This window comes from Xylocopa sonorina, chromosome 2, assembly GCF_050948175.1.
Source record: "Xylocopa sonorina isolate GNS202 chromosome 2, iyXylSono1_principal, whole genome shotgun sequence".
NCBI classification, from domain to species: Eukaryota; Metazoa; Arthropoda; class Insecta; order Hymenoptera; family Apidae; genus Xylocopa; species Xylocopa sonorina.
The window spans coordinates 14,271,436-14,287,775 of NC_135194.1; the positions used below are offsets into that span (position 1 = coordinate 14,271,436).

The 16,340-nt window shown below is 49.2% G+C and overlaps 2 protein-coding genes across 7 annotated transcripts in view; one reads left to right on the forward strand and one right to left on the reverse strand.

The window, feature by feature from the left end:
- The window catches only part of LOC143432840 (glutamate receptor ionotropic, kainate 2), a 109,352-nt gene that overhangs the window by 29,709 nt on the left and 63,303 nt on the right, over positions 1-16,340 (reverse strand). For all 6 annotated transcript variants that reach the window (XM_076909762.1, XM_076909759.1, XM_076909760.1 and 3 more), the window contains exons 4-7: positions 11,377-11,628; positions 8,514-8,689; positions 3,606-3,659; positions 687-851 (exon numbers count right to left, since the gene is read on the reverse strand). In XM_076909762.1, the coding sequence (XP_076765877.1) occupies positions 687-851; positions 3,606-3,659; positions 8,514-8,689; positions 11,377-11,628 (647 nt within the window). The remainder of the gene's footprint in view (positions 1-686; positions 852-3,605; positions 3,660-8,513; positions 8,690-11,376; positions 11,629-16,340) is intronic.
- Positions 1-16,340, forward strand: part of LOC143432839 (glutamate receptor ionotropic, kainate 2) — a 257,821-nt gene that overhangs the window by 5,256 nt on the left and 236,225 nt on the right. The gene's annotated exons all lie outside the window — the stretch shown is intronic.

Sequence of the window (16,340 nt, forward strand, 5' to 3'; positions counted from 1 at the left end):
ACACCCGATACTATATTACTGTTTACACTTGCTCTACCGCTAATTACATCAAGTTTTTGATTGGTTCAAAATCAAACACGCCTTAAAACTTTAAAGCGAGTAACGCAAAGCTTCGCGAAACGTGTGCTCGCTACGATCGTCGAAGTTGTACTAACGCTAGACGCGTATTCAATGTCAGGACCACGGTCGTAGATGAATCTTACCTTAATCTCCATTTGACGTTACAATGTCACTTTCCAAACGAAAACAGAAACAGCCTAAGGTACGAACCAATACTTCCCTCCTATCAACTGGAGATAACGAAATTCAGCATAAATATTGTGGCGAGCGAGAGTCGTCGTTCGAGCACGGTTATTGAAAATCTGAGTGTATTTCGAGGAGTTGAAAATGTATCATTGACCGAGTATTTCTGCGTGTACCTCTCTACGAAAGGGTGAATTGTTCTGGATTACTTTTAATCTCGTTGTATCACCCTATTTTTAACTAACAATCTCCATTTAATCTTGGTCGTGCGCGATATTTTCACGCATTGGCTATTCCTCCGCTTTAAAGTTCGCCTGGTGAAAACGCGGAAAATCGTTTTCCGTTTCGAGGAACAACGGAGGACGAGCTTTACCATGCACGTCGATGGCAACGACTTCCGGTTGGCCGTGGATGCCCGAGAGTTACTTGAACTTTCCACCAACCTGGATAACTCCGGTTTTGTTGAAGATCGCGGGACCAATCGGCTGGAAGCATTCCATCTGCTGGAGAACTTCCGCCACCTTTGGTTCTTCGAGGTCGACCAGACGGAACGCAGTCATGTTCACACTGTTGTACTTGAAGTCTTCCAGATCGAACGTCTCTATATCCTTAAAAAATAACCAAGAGAATCAGATTTTCGTCCCAATCAGGGCGTCGGCTCTATATTGTCGATCGTTCGGCTCTAATTTTGATAGACGACATTTGTCCACCGGTTAACTGTACCCGTTCGAAAACGCGGGTGCTATTCGCTGAAAAAAAAGAAAAAAGAAGGACACGGAGAAAACAGTCGTCAATAAAGCGTTACTGGATACGCGATCGGGCATTTTATAGCTTTTAAATGGAACAGCGCGCACAGCGTTCCGACCGTAACGACTTCCCAAATAAATGCCTATACGAGACTCTTTTAATAAAACATCGAAATGATCGGTGTTATATTTCGCGATATTGAGCGCGTTCGACCAACTCGAGTTTCCCGGAAAAACCGGCTAACTGAAAGCGATCCCATTTCAGAACGAAAGTATCCACTTCTCCTTATTTCGACGAGTGTCCTTCGTGAACGGAAACCTCCTGTGCTTTTATCCATCCGAAGGACCAATGATGACAGTTTCCAAATCGAAGAAAAACATTCATGCACTCTTCCAGCGCTGAGCCGGGGCTGCAGAGTTCTTTCAGTCGCGAGCACCCAGTCAGATATGATTTATAATTATCACCAAGTGACGTATCGTTCGGGTGGAGATCGTTAAAGTAAATAATGTGGGCCCAGATGAGGTCAGTGACCCACGTCGCGACGCGAGGACGACAGATAAAGCGGCTTTCCGGCTCGAAGGAACTTCCCCTGATCTCGAGCCAAACTCCTGCATCCCTCTCCGCTCTTTCTCTCTCTCGACCGCGTTACTCCACCCCCGTGAATCGCATCCTGACCGCGTGATATATTTCGCGAGTCGCGGTGTATGTTTATGCAACGCGTCCCAAAATCAACCGGGGAGAGAGAATTCGTAAGCGATTTCCCGTTTCGATGCGCGCAACAAGGACGAGGATCGTGTTCCTGCCGGGAATCCGGCGCGCGATACACCGCCGATGCAAATGTTATTTTCACGTCGAGGATGAATTTTGAAAAATTATCGACGGCCGACGCGAATTCTGCGAGGACGCCGTCCGACCAGCAATTCTCATTTGACTTTCATCGAGCGATAATACCACGGATGCGCCACAGGCGGCAACATTTTCGATGATCACAACATTCCGATTATCCGCGTAATATTGACCCACTATGCGAGGTATGCGTAAATGATCCGAACGTGCAATCAATGATCCGAACCGATCGATCGTCGTGCGAAGTTGACAGATGGCCCTCTGTCGAGATACTCCTCGCTCGATCGATTCTGCGAGTGCGGTACCTTGGATTATTTCGATCAGTATTTGCTCTCTAACGAATGTTATAATTACCACTCGACCCCATTGTATCGCAGCTACAGTGGTATTATCTCAACGCCTCGAACTAATTATGTACGTTCGAACAAACGAAAAATACGAACGGATGTACATATAAAAACGTACGAATTATTTGCCAATATTTCGCATGTTTTTACGCAAGTATTTTATTCACAGGTTATCCAAGTATTGTTTCCTGAGGCTAACAATACTATTGTTCGCTGAAGAACAATGGTATTGCTATAATATTTATTACTTAAAAAGCAGCGTGCAATACGAAGCTAAGCGGATCCCTCGTCGCGGGCTGAGCGTCGAAACGAACGTAGAGAGCGGCCATTTTCAGCCATTAATCTTCCAGTAAATCGCGCGATTGACCCTTGAAGCAGATTACACCGATGCTCCGCATTCCGCAGGGAAATTCATTCGAGACGGCCGTTGATAGACGAATGCCCTCTGGTTAATTCCTGTCGATTCGTGTGCTACGTTTTACGATTTACCGTCACGTCGTCCTCCTCCCACCGCGACGCCTCAACGATCGTTACGGATAAACGTTTATCCGTAAATACACTGACCGGATATCGTCGAGCACATCCGTCAAACAAGACGCCACTTGCTGTCGCGCACTTGTTGCCACCGTTTCAGCACCAGGGAGTTTTCCGCGTCCCGTGAGATTCGACGGTTCGTTCGTTGTCCTTCCGGTTACACGTTTTTTTTTTTCACGACGCGCACACGCGCAACCAGCGCGGCTGCGATCGGAAAATCTGGACGCCCTCGCGAATAGCGCGTTCGACGCGTCGCGCTGCTGTCAGGTATCGCGCGATTTCATCTGAAAGTGATTCGTAAAAATGCTCGAAATATTTGCAACACATTCGAGACCAGCATCCAACCGGATTCCAAGTGTACCGAGTGACGCGATCGAGCGCGCAGGGAAGAGGATGCTCGAGTGGAAAACGAATAAACATCCGTTGCATTTTGACACCAAATTGATATTCACCGGCAGGATCGACGTTACGGTCTGCAGTGTATAAAAAATGAAGCTACTCGTCCGAATAAACACTGGCGCCAGTTCGTGTTCACCCAACACCGCGCGACTCGATTAAAAAAAAAAAAAAAGGAAAAAGATTGAAGAAACATCTTTTCGCGTACTTAAATATGAGTCTACTCGACAGTCTCGAGAGGTTCCATCAAGAACCGTATTCACGCGAAATTAACGACGCGCGCGTAGGTCGTTAACATTTAAAAGTCGCCACATCGAGAGGATATGAATGGGTCAAAGGCTCGCGCGCGTCAAAGGGGTAGGTAGAGCTGGCCAATCTGCGCGCACGGTATTAAATCGAGCCCGGTTTAAAGGGTCCGTGTTTCTGATTTATACCATCGCGCGCGGACATATCGTATGATCGAGTAATACGTTCCGCTGTTCGAGTACTTACGAACGTGGTGAACATGTAATGGTATCTGTAATCGTTCATCTGCAGCTGGAGTATCTGTAACAGAGAGAAAACCCGGGATTAGAGACGCGTGTTCGCGGACCACTCCTGATGCAAATATTCATACGATTCGAGGGTACCGCGTTTCTACGGCTCAGAGGAGATTCCGATGATGAAAACCTGCGTTAAAAAACGAATATTAATATGTTTCTGTAGCAGGAGTCATCGTATCCCCGATAGATTTTACTTTGATAACGTTCAGATCTAAATGTACAGAAATATGCTCCAAGTAAACTACGCGTTATATGCTACTGGAAGAGCGAAACGAGTCTCCATTCAGTTTTACGTCTCGTTTATAAAAACACGAATACGCAAACGCGCGTTTAACAAGCAATTCGAGCACAGTAATAATCTTCGAATTAACTTCTTTGTCTTCGAACCGGGCGTTAATCCCGCGCGCCAGCCGAGGTCTGGTGTTTAAAAGTCGAAAGGCATTCCGAAGAATGGATACGCGCGCGGATTTTCCTCGAGATCGAGGGATGGGAGATTACGCGGAGCAGGGAGTGGCGGAGGGCGAAAGAAAAACAAGCAGGATAGAGGGGTTGGACGTACAAAGGCGATGGGACCGGGCGAGGAAGCGTGGGACGGGGTGGGTTGCGCGAAAGCTAGGACGTTTTCTGATTACTCAAGCAACGAAGGGATATCCGCAGGAATCCCCACGGGACGGGGCATGCAAATAATCGGTTTCCTTCGGCCACCACGTTTCAGCCAAGATTGCCTCCCGACTATAGCCAAGGAGATCCCTGTGATCCAGCGTGGATTCAACCTGAAATCATCGTCTATCCATCGGTTTATGGTATAATAAAGAGTAGGGGGTGGCGCAATTAGAATTGAGAAGTATATACTGCGCTGTAATTTCGTTCGATAGGAACGGAACGACAGCCACGCGAAAACGATCGCGGTTGCTTTTCTTTTTTTTTTATTTTTTATTTTTATCGACAGCAGTTATTTGTGTTCTTTTGCCTCTGATCCAGAGGAGTTTATTCGAACGGATAATCCCGGAGTTTAATATTCCATCGGTGAGAAACCCCGGTCTCTTCCGGGAAAATGAATTTCCCTTCATTTTTTTCCCTCCGATCGTCGTTCGCAGCACACTGATACCATTCACGTTCCCACCATTACGATGCTTCGAACGCATCGTTTGCATGATTATCCGTGGCGGCTACGGACGAGACCAAGTACACCGTGGGAATTCAATTAACCCGCGGCTGCTTCGGGAAATATCGATCGCGATAAAAGCGAGAGACGAATCGCCGTGCGCTGATTGGGCCTCGCGATAGCTCTCGCATTTGCAACGCAGAATCCTCTCGATCCGAGGAATGAAATTTCAAATCAATCGCCTTTCTCCGCGCGTCTTCCTCGAGCGATCTCGATCTCAACGATACCCTCTCCTCTGCTGCATTTAGAAAAATCGATCTCTGTATCGTCGCTTATTAATTACCCGATGAAAGCGTTCGTTTATTCTCGCAATAATCCCTTTATTCGTTCGAAAGCGAATACGCGTATTCCTGCCCCGTTGTACCGATAAAGTAAAACGCGGACATCATTCCCACCGGTTGGCGAGAGGCAGATCCGAAAAACGTCGAATCGATGCTCGTTTCGACGCGGAATGGTTTACGATGCCGTGCCATTTCCGCCAGGCGGATGCTCCCACGGATTATGCAAATGCTGTTGCCGACCGTCGCGCGGAACGCGCGGATAAAACGGTCGAAAATCGTGGAAAACACCGTCTACGCGACCTTTCGCGAGCTGGTCAATGGAAACGGGGCGAAATCTACTCTGCAACGAGAGCTCGTCGGGAACGGGTTATATTCGTCATCGTTGCGTCCCGTTTTCCACCCTCGCAAGCGAACACGCACGCACCGTTTCACCGATTGCTCGAAACCGCGGCGATTTCGGTTTACAGGATTTTGATTGTTGGACGACGGCGAAAAAGAATCGAACGTTTCCTACCGGATTTCGCAGATTACTGGAATAGTGTTTTTATTTTATTTATTTTTTTTCTCTCTCTTTTGAGCACGCTTCCAACTTTCCGTCCGGGGCCGCGTGGTTTTTGAAAATTTTCCATCGCATTTCTGCTACGGATTTCTGTTAATATCTGGTACTCCGTTCCCTTTGTGCGTTCACGTGATATTTAAATGAATGAAACCGCGAAAAACTGTAGATAAAAGTTGTACGGCGTGCGAAATATTGGATTCGTTTAGCCGAGTTTATAAAAATACGAACTCGCGGAAGGGAAATCATGAAAATATCTGGCATTGTTACGAACAAACGGCTCTGCGATGAATAGCCGCGAGTGTGACGACCTTTTTTTCCAAACTAGTTTAAACGATTTTATGAAATGACAATATTCCATCTCGTTAAGCTCGCATTGGTCGCGAGCTTGAGAGTCATCGCGAAATACTTCTGGCGGAGCTGCTCTCGCTGCGCGATAAAAATCTCTCGAAACGCGAATAAACGAAGGAAACGCCCCGCTGAAACAAGGCGCGCAATTAAATACGAAATAGAGTCAATTACAATTGGTAATGCTTAAATCTAAAATCTAAGAATTAACGATCGCTCCGAATGCGACTCTATAACGAGACCAGAGCGAATCAAACTGAGATAAAACTGTACTTTAGAAGAGTTCAGCGCATGGGTATGCAAATAGTACGTCAGGTGACGTTTACGAAGGTTTAAACATTCGCGATGACGCCGCGATTGGCCGGTGTTTTTCAGTTCAATCGCGGCGATGCGGTTCAATGCGGTTTTACCAAGCTGGCGCCATTGTTACTGCTGCATCCAGTTTAATTCGCCCGTATCTGAATGAGATCGACGCTTTTTCGACATCTGCAAACAGAAATCGTAACATTGAAACTCTGTTTCCCGGCGGACGTTCGCCCGTGTTCCTTTTTACGGGATAAACGTTACAGATCAATTTGCTGGCGGACCACGATTATCCGGACGCCACCCCGTGGCTTCGTTCCCTTTCGACGCGAGGGGAATAAAAATGATGGGGGAAAGAAACCACGTGCGATCGTCGAGCGACCGTTCCTCTGCCATTTCCAATAAACTGCCCAGACTTATGTATCTGTACAGCGATTTTATTGCGGTCTTTGTTTTATCGAGGTCGATAAAGCCAGGCGCCCAGGATGATTCCCGCGAATATTTTACGACGACCGACCGTGGTGGTCGTGGGTCGAAGGATCGTTTCTCGAAGGGTTCTGCCTACCTCGTCAGACCGTTCTCCGTTTAGAAGGACGCTGGTCCCAATGAAATCGAGCGCTGAACACGCGCGTAGTTCTCAAGGCGAACACCAAATTCAAACGAGAACGATCGCCGGTCAAATTCGCAATCAACGCTTGAAATACGAACGTTGCGAGAGAGTGCACGCGAGGAATAATTTCGCGCGCTCCACCCTTCGTTATTCCGAATTCATTTCGCGTGAAAAGAGGGTCGGTGTTACCCGGAAGAACGCGATGCCCGCGTTATCCGGTTCCACGAGGCGGCGTGGAAGCTCGCATCGCCGCGGTAAAATTCGACGGGCCGCACGGGAATCGGCCAGGCTATCGCTAAATCTAATTGCGACAGCGCTCCGAGCAAATTACGCGTTCCTCCATTGCGCGCTCGCCCCCGCGCCTTTCGAGCGCCGTGTTATCTTATTATTTCTCGCGGAAATTGCGGCCGCGAAATGAATAACGTAAAGGAGAACCCTCAGCAATTGGATAACGACTGTGAGTAACGAAGTAAATTGGCTAGGAGGAAGCGAGCAAAACTTGTCTGCAGCCGTTGGTCTCCCGTCGCGATCGCGTCGGAATAAGCGACGATGGGTTCCAGGGACGGTCGTCACGTTCCCGTTTCCCAATTCCCTTTGCCTGATATGGCTCTGCTGGCAAATTTATACATAGTTCTATTACCTCCTGAATCCAGAATTCCTTTTAATACCGTATCAGAGCGTAACTATGTAGATTGAACGAATCTATCTCTGTCCCCTATTGTACGAAGAAATATGATCGAGGAATTGATGCAGGGTCGACACGATTCATCGAACAACGGAGTTAAGTTCAATTAATCAAAGGGCTCGAAAAATTCTGGGCCATCCGAGGGTAGCCCGCGCAAACATCCGACTGCATACGCAGCGGGGAGATGAACGGTCAGAAAGTGCATTATTCTCCGTCCGTGATCGAGTTATAAATCGTCCCTTGCCCACAATGTATCGTTCTCGATAGCATTACGGAGACTTCCGAGATTAAATACCACCGCGTGCATTACGGGTCTTCGTTCTATGATTATATATATACATATAGGTATGTAAGAGGCTATACGTATCGTACATTGTGGTATCGATCGACGAGCCTCTCTCTCTCTCCCTCTCTCGCTCTTTTTAACGGGTAGTTCCGCTTTTTCCGCTTCCACGAGTAAGGATCTAAGCTTCTATGGGGGTTCTTGGGGCTCCTAGACCGCGTACGAGGGATCCGTAGCGAGCTCCTTGATGCAGCACGATACCGTATAATATTTCGCCGCGTATAAACGCTGTCTGCCGCGTCATGGTGCAATAAAGCAGCCAGTCGGCCAAAGAATTTCAGCTTTTAAATCTTGCATCGCTCGCTTCGCTGAAAATTTTACGCGCAGTAGGTTCGACCGGTTTAAGAAAATTCCAGGGAACGTGCATCGCGTAAAAGTTTCGAATCAGCGATGAAACAGGGTTCGGGATTGCAGGAGGAGGTGCGCGATTAATTGGACATAAATTGCGACCATTTTTGCCAACCTCTCAAAGTGTTCGCGGCTAACGCAACTGCAGATCGATATCGCTCGCACCACGAAATTAACATCGGTACCCCCGTTCGCAATGTTTAATTGGCGTCAACCCACTGCTCGAAAAAATTGTTGCATGTGCGCAGGATCCGTGTCGACGATCAACTTGTAGATCTCCTTGTGTCTGACCTCTCGAAGGACCTGCCTGTACGACCCAGGACCCGCTTGTCGAATGTACATCTCCGTCCTCGACGAGGGTGGCGATTTTACGAGGTCCTGTAGCTTGAATAGGCCTGGAAACAAACGCAGACAAATATTTAGAGACCAGCGTCCCGGCTCGATGGCGGTTCGAAATGAGATTCGCAAAAAATTACGCGAGGTCTCGACGGCGTCGCTCGTGAAACTTTATTTAATCGGCCACCAGTTTCATCGAGGCACGACATTCGACCCTCCCGTCCGCACCCTACGCTCTCGAGCACGGTTTAGAATCACCAGAGGATTCGATCGAGTTTTCGTCGCGGAGCGTCGAAATTATATCGCCTCTCGCGCGTGCACGTCGATCGATTAACTTGTCGCGAGCGAAACGCGGCGTTTCCAGCTCCTTCATTTTCAATCGCGACTGGTATTTTTATATTCTCGTTGCTCCCGTTGGTCCGAGCGCAACATCGTAGCGCGTCATTCCGTAGCGAATATTTCCCCAACAGCTTCGCCGTTATTAAAACGTTTCGGGATCCATTGAGTAATTCCAAGAACGCGAATTAGAATTTTTTTTTTGGGTGGGGGGGAAATACTTCGTTTTAATGAAGCACGCGTTTCGCCTCGCTGCGCAGAATTATTTCAGCGATCCCGGTATTTTTGCTATTAAAAATTCTATTTTCGAAGCGGGAGGAACGGAACGATCGGGCGAGAGGGATGCCTTTAAACAACGGCGGCACAGAAGCGAAGAACAGTTCGGAATCAAACGTAGAATGGAAAGATAACAAACTGCTTCTTAGACACGGTTTCCAATTATCGTCTCGGCGAGCACACGCGCGTGCACGTCTGAGCGTCTGCCTCTTTGTGCTCGACTGTATACATTTCCAGTAACAACGAGTCGACTGGCGACTCGTGGGGGTGGCGAACGAACGTACGGGGGAGAGTCTGGTTCACGGAACAACCCTCGGTGGCGCGGGTTGGATGGTTCTCGTGGCTGGTAATTTATAACGGTTTCGCACGATACGGGAAAACAGGCGGGACGGGAAAGAATTCAGGAAGCTCGCGCCGTTCTGGCTACGCTTTTTAGACACGTTCCTCCGGCACGAGTCTCTTCTGACCTGAAGCAACGTGCTTCAATTTGGCAAATTTTTACCAAATCAAAGAACAGTTCCAAGTCTGTTTCTCGTAAAACTAAAAGTCCTTAAAAGCTAGAGAGGGGAAGAAGGGGAGGAACATTTCGTCCTGGACCCCCACTAGTGGGGACTCATCGGTAAGGCTACGTAACAAACCCCTGTCTTACACGTGGAGATGTTAAGGACAGGTCAGAAAATTCTGTATTATATAGAAATGAAGGCGGAAATGAGCGGTTGCGGGAAATGGTGGATGTTGCTGTCCCTTTAAAGGCGGGTGTTGGACGACCGCTACTAGGCGAACAACACCGACGACGGCCGGAGGGGTCGAGTCATCCGGTTCGAAGGCAGACAGCGGGCCAAGGTAATTAATCCGTGGAAGAATAATTGGTGGGGTTGGTACAAAGCACGACGAGCAGGCAGAGGCCTGCAGCGACCTATGATTTGCATACCCGCGAGCGCCTGTAGACGTCGCGTCGCCTCGTGGCTTGTAACGAATGGCGAAACGCGACCGTGGAATAGTATCGCGGTGGAAGCTGCGTTGCTGTAACTCCGCCTTACTCGCCTCCGTAACGAATATTTTAAATATTTGTTTTGCAGCTATCGGAAGCTCGAGGGTCCTTCCAAGTCTTTATATCTTTTGGCCAGTACTGGAATACCCGGAGCTCTGATTGGATTGCATTTCGTATGTGTTCATCAATTTTTCAGAGTGAAATTCGCGAAGCAATAGAAAATTCTGGGGGTGGCAACGCGCTCGGTTGAAGATTCGGCTTCTCCATCAGCCGTTTGAATACGAAACGAAACGCAAACATTCGCGAGGGGAAACCTTTGTGCCATCTCGGATGAATCGTAGTTCGCGTAACGTTTAATTCTGTTTCATGTAAAAACGTCCCCGGCGCCATTGGCGTCCAGGCGATCGCGAGGGAGGCGAAGTTCGACAAAGCGGCGATCGAACGCGGGGTTCAAAAATCCCGCGGCAATTTGCTCTCATTGACCCGGGTAAGACCGGGAACTCTAATGAAATTAGAAGCTGGCGGTGGAATTTCGATGAGTGGCTGGCGTGCGGTTCGCTTGCCAAGTTGCTTTGAACACGGTACAAAGCAACTTTCGGTCCCGCGGTGGTAAAAGCTCCGCCCTTACGGGTCCGGATTGATATTGGAGGGCGGTAATTAAACGAGTGTAACTTTGATCGAGCAAGGCGAAGAAAAGCCTCCAACAACTCTGGGATCGAGCTGAACGTTCGACCCGTGAATTCGCGAAACATCGATCCGCGGCGGCGAACGACTGTATCTCGCGAGACGGATTAGAAAACTAGACGACGACGTTGACGAATCGCCGTGGTTTTACGCGCGCAACAGCCCCGTTCGTTGGTGCGTGCGGCTGACAGGCGGACATTTCAGAATCGCGCCAGCATCCACTTTCGTTGGCTGATTCCGACGTCCTATTTGCCACGGGGATGCGTCACGCTGGTCGACGGGACGCGTCGTTGAAAAAAATAACGAGAGAAAAAAAGAATGAAACGAACGGAGCAACGACTATAGCCTGTATGACACGCTGCGACGCTCAAGTATTTCGCGACTTCTTGGCTAGTGCTCTTACATCAGTGAATCTTCTATTCGACGGCTATCCTGGTTACGAGTCTCGCTTAGACTTACCGTAATCTTCCTCGTAAATGATGGCCACCCTGGTCCAGTTTAAGAAGGACATGAGGTCTTTGAAGGCTTTGTTCAAGTAGTCCTGCGAGGGATAAAGGTTTATACTGAACTCCTTGAACGTCGGCTCGAAGTCGACTCTGGCTTCCAAATGTGGCACGTCGAGCGCCTCGCAGATGCTCTGGATATGGGCGCCCAGAAGAGGATCAGACGGACCCAAGATCCCCTGGACCGACCTGGACAGTTGCTTGCACACTGCAACAAGAGGATGCGGTTCACTTAACTTCAGCTGCTACACAACGACAGCGTGAAAATGATCAATAATGTAAGTTCGTAACGAAATCGCGAGCGCAAGTTCGGTTAAGAGACTCGAAGCTTGGTCGTAAAATAAGCGGAGTCGAAGGGCAGGCGAGAGAACGGCGATGAAAAGCGTGGAAATGGGAACGTTGGGAGGAGGGCTGCCAGTGACACCGCGCGATTTCCCATTTCGAGGCGTGACGCGCTCGCAGCTCGACGAAAGCCCGCGCCGCGAGCGGGAAATCGGGCTCGTCCGCGTTACCGCGTCTTAGCTGCGCCATTTCCCCGTAATCTTCTCGTAAACTTTCACCGTGGCCATGGGGCGAGCGCCGCGCGGAAAGATTGACGCCCGGAACTTCGCCGCCAGTAAACAAGTTACCACGTTGCTTCCTACCGCGGCGTTCCCATCGTTCTCAGCCGAGAAACGCGCCCGTTACGACTTCCCTGCTCGCACTCAAAGTTTTTTTTTTCGCGCTACACTGCAATCTCGTTACGCTCCGTTACACGTTGCGAAAACGTTCTCCTTTCCAATAAATTGCATATTTTCGTATCGCCGCGCAGACTTTCGTGTTACCTAATGCCACTTGGAACGGCTCGAGGTTCGAGTGCGCGAGGAGGCCTTGGAACCGAAGGGTTTCGAATACGTTCACCGCTACTTCGGATAAGTTTGCTAACTCGAAATCTCTTGAAAGCTCGAATAATTCCATCGTAAAGAAGCCAGATTCGCCTTGAGCAGCGGCCCGCGATTACTCCGCGAGCGGATCCGGTATGCAACGCGCGGCTCCATCGATCCTCGACGAAGGTCTTTCAACCTGGGATTCAATCGTCTCCGTCGCGGAGGAATCGTAATTCTATATGTATAAAGCCGTTCGTCTTCGTTCTTCGAGCCTCGAGAGTGTCAGGAAAATCCTGAATCGGCAAGGAAAACTGAGCGCTCTCGAGCTCGCGCCTCGAGCAGACGCGTCCTCGACTGTTCCATCGCGAACGGTTCGAGATTAGTCCCTCTCGTCGTCCTTCGAACGAAATCAACGTCACGCGGTTCGCAAGCAGGTCCGCGACATCTCTCTGTCACGGTTAACGAATCGACGTCGTTTCGCATCGCGACGCCGTCAAACGCTTCGCAACATCGAGCAGCGAGACGCTCTCGTTTCCGCTTTCGAGCGTCCCCCATCGAGGCGTACAGCTTTGAGAAAGCGACGCGGGGACTCGAGGCTCGCGGTACCGAGCTTAATAACTTCCTAATTAACTTCGCGAAGGATAGATGCTCTTACTTTGGCTTGCGATGTAAATGAGACGTTTTCCGCAAGAGTAATTGTTACCTGGTAATTAGACCATTATTACTTAAACTAAATTGACGTCCCAGTCCCTTTCTCAGTCGTGTTTCTCGACTTAAATCCACCCTCGTTTATTTAAACCGTTTCGTCTAACAGTTCTCGCTCGTAGCTTGTGCGAATTTTTCAACACTAAACTCGAGCTTAAGGAAACGCAATTTTTCTGGGAAATCCATCCATAGCCAAGGTGGAGTTTTCTTATAACGATCGCGAGACGAGGTCGTAACGATCGGGTGTAGTCGCCGGGTGCGATGACGTCCAAAAATGGCTTCGTCACTAATTTCCGCGGCAGCTCGTGGAGCGTCGTCGCAGCCGCCATTTGCGCGCGTCGAACGGAAGGCCAAAGATTGCGTAACAATGCGAAGTTAACGGTCACGGTGCAGGGGACCCCAGGGGTGGATAGGGCTCGTAGCTTTCGAAATGGTAACGAGGATAACGCTGGCTCGGATACCCCGTTAAACGACGCCATTCAATTTCTTGCGTCCCGAGGAAACGGAACTGTAATATTGTTATAGAAGAGGATTGACGAGGCCGTGAATGAGCGGATGGTGCGATCGCGAATAGCTCGAACAATGCTTGCTCTAAAATAATATCGAGCTCGAGAGGCGCGCGAAAATTCGATGCGATCGTCGTCGGGAAATTGGTCGCGTCGATGCGTCTGTTGTTTCGCGGAAAAATGAAAATGCCGTTTCGCAAAGTGACGAACGCGGATTTAATCGCGACGCGGTGCGGTCGTTGAAAGTATTCGTGGAACGGTACGGAGAACGCTGGCAATCCTGCGTTTCGGTTAACCTGAATTTTTCGTCAAACTATCCTGACTCTCTGTACACTTCTGTAAACGTAGCGACAGAGATATCAAGGTTTTGTTCGAGCGCTGAAGATGAAACGGGGCCAAATGAGTGTTCAAAGAGGAAGCAGTAAATTAAAAATACAACGGTTGCTCGCGTGTCGGCCGGATTTTAAACGGGCCCATTTAGCTGTCTGGCGAGAGAAAAAAAGAAGACGTTCTCCATCAGCGCTTTCACGACCGGTTCTCTTGGCGCTTTAAACGAATTACATCGGCCGCATCCGCGCACCCTTGGCTTCCGTGTGGGCAAGAAACGATTGTAGCTCAAAAGACGGCGGCGCGATCGAATTATCCCCCGTAAGCAATGTTTCACGCCTGTGGGTGCTTTAGAATCCTCTCTCTCCCATAATTTTGTAAGAGGGCGAATTTCTTCGAGAATATGGAGATCCGAGGAGAATGAAAGGGTCGAGCGTGTCTGAGAGGAAGATTTTCCGGCAAATCAGTGAATGCTCCACGTGAACAGGGATCCCAGTGCCACAAAGAGGCAGTTGCGGGAGGTTGGAGAAAGTTTTCCGGTAATAAACGAAAACTTCCATTAAAATGTTCCGCCTCGACAGATCAAAGGGACTGGCGGAAGTTATTCCATGAATTTTCAAGATTGGTTACATTTTCGTTTTGTGTGTCTCTCGCTCCCTTGTGCATCGGCTCGAGAAGAATTTCATTCGATTCAAGAAGGAATTGTTACGATTACCTAAATATTAACGAATGCATTGTACCATAAAATGGACGTCCGTACGATGGTTATTACTTAGTAATGGGGATTCTCCTGTTATTTTGCGAGAAAAATGCTGCACCACAGAGAACCGCAATATGCCTCTGCTAACCACCAAACAGACCATTTAACGTACAATTGTCTCTAAACTGCAATTTACGCAATTTTCATAAACAATCGCGTACGCGTATGCCAATAATGATTATATCACCGCAATTATCCTGCAAATAAATAAGCATTTGCTTAATCGTCACGAACTACCCATCGATTCCCATTTGCGATACATTATAATAAACAAGAATGAACCGTTTCATTTTCCTGCGAATTTTTATTTTACGATTACGAGGAGTTCTCTGCCGATTGACTGAATCTTGCTGGCAAATCTAATTCCTCACTGCCCGCGGTACCATTTCCTATTCTGTCGGAGCGCGACGCCAACGCGCGTCGCTTGTAATCCTAACAGGCGGTTCTCAGAAATTCATCGAGCACCGTTCTGAAGTCGATTTCCATTCCGTGTCGATTCAATTTTCCTTAGAGAAGAGAAATGTCTTACCTTACGTCTCAAGGATTCGCGTGGAGACAAAACGGATCCCGGCGTAGGGACGTTTCTTTTACCCCGCACAACTACTGACACGCTACACGTTCTAACGATCATCATTTCCGTCGTATCGTCATAAATACAGGCGGTACTCGTTCCCTCGTTTCATCCAGCGAACGCAATCGGGAGCGAAACGGCGAACAGGACTTGACATTTAACGGTGAATAAATCTGAACAAACGCGGCGCGAATTTGTCGCGCGAGCGTTCCGGTGTGCGTGGCGCGCATCGACGCCCGTCAGTCTCTGGAAATTATGTTTCCCGTGCTTTTATCGTCGGCTGATTTCCCCATCCCCGCAGCCGGCGTCCGCTGGCGCGCAATTACCAGTTTAATCGAGGGAAAAATAAACGTCTACGCGAATGATTTATTCGTTCCCCGATCGAATCCGCGCGCGTGAAAAACGACGGACCACGCCACTGGCGACCGAAACGAACGGTGCCAATCGGATTAAAAAATACCGTGACGGCTCTGCCGCAGTCGTGACGAGGGGGATTACGCGATGCGGCAACGTACTCGCGAATGCTCGTCTAATCGTTCGCTATCCGGATGGTTCTCGTCCGGTTACCGCAGCCTCCGCTCGAGCCGCTTCCCAAGACCAAACCGCGAGGTGCGGCCAGCTGGTGAAACCACGCTGGGCTAATTTGCGAGTGAAAGCGTTGTTGACTCCTCGCAGACTGCTTTAAGCTGCGGCCATCGGTATCCTCGAGAGCAGAATCGTCTAAAAGCATAGAACGCTTTTCGCTGAGCGACTTCCCACACTCAGACTCGACAACGACGTTCGAAGTTCAGAACAGTCGCTAAACGAAACTCGCCAGTGATCATTCTTCGCCGATCTACGACGGAACATTAGCTTCCACAGGGGTGGAAAGTAGAGGGTCAGTCAGCACGGGACATTAAGCTCGCATCGCGCAGAGGACTCCAACGGGGGATGCGAAAAAAAGAATGCGTGTCCCTCGGCAACGGGTGCCACGTCATCGAAGATTTATCGCGAGAGAAAGGGACAGAGACGGCGCAGTGGAGAGGAGGCGGGCGGATACCGCGAGCGCGCCCCGGAAATGGGAATGGAAAATCTTTTCAGACACGGCTGGAATAGGTAAAACGCGGAAGATGACGCGGATGCGGAATGTCAGCCACGAGGAGCTCGCGGGCAGCATATTTATTACGCGAACGGTGGATAGGTTCT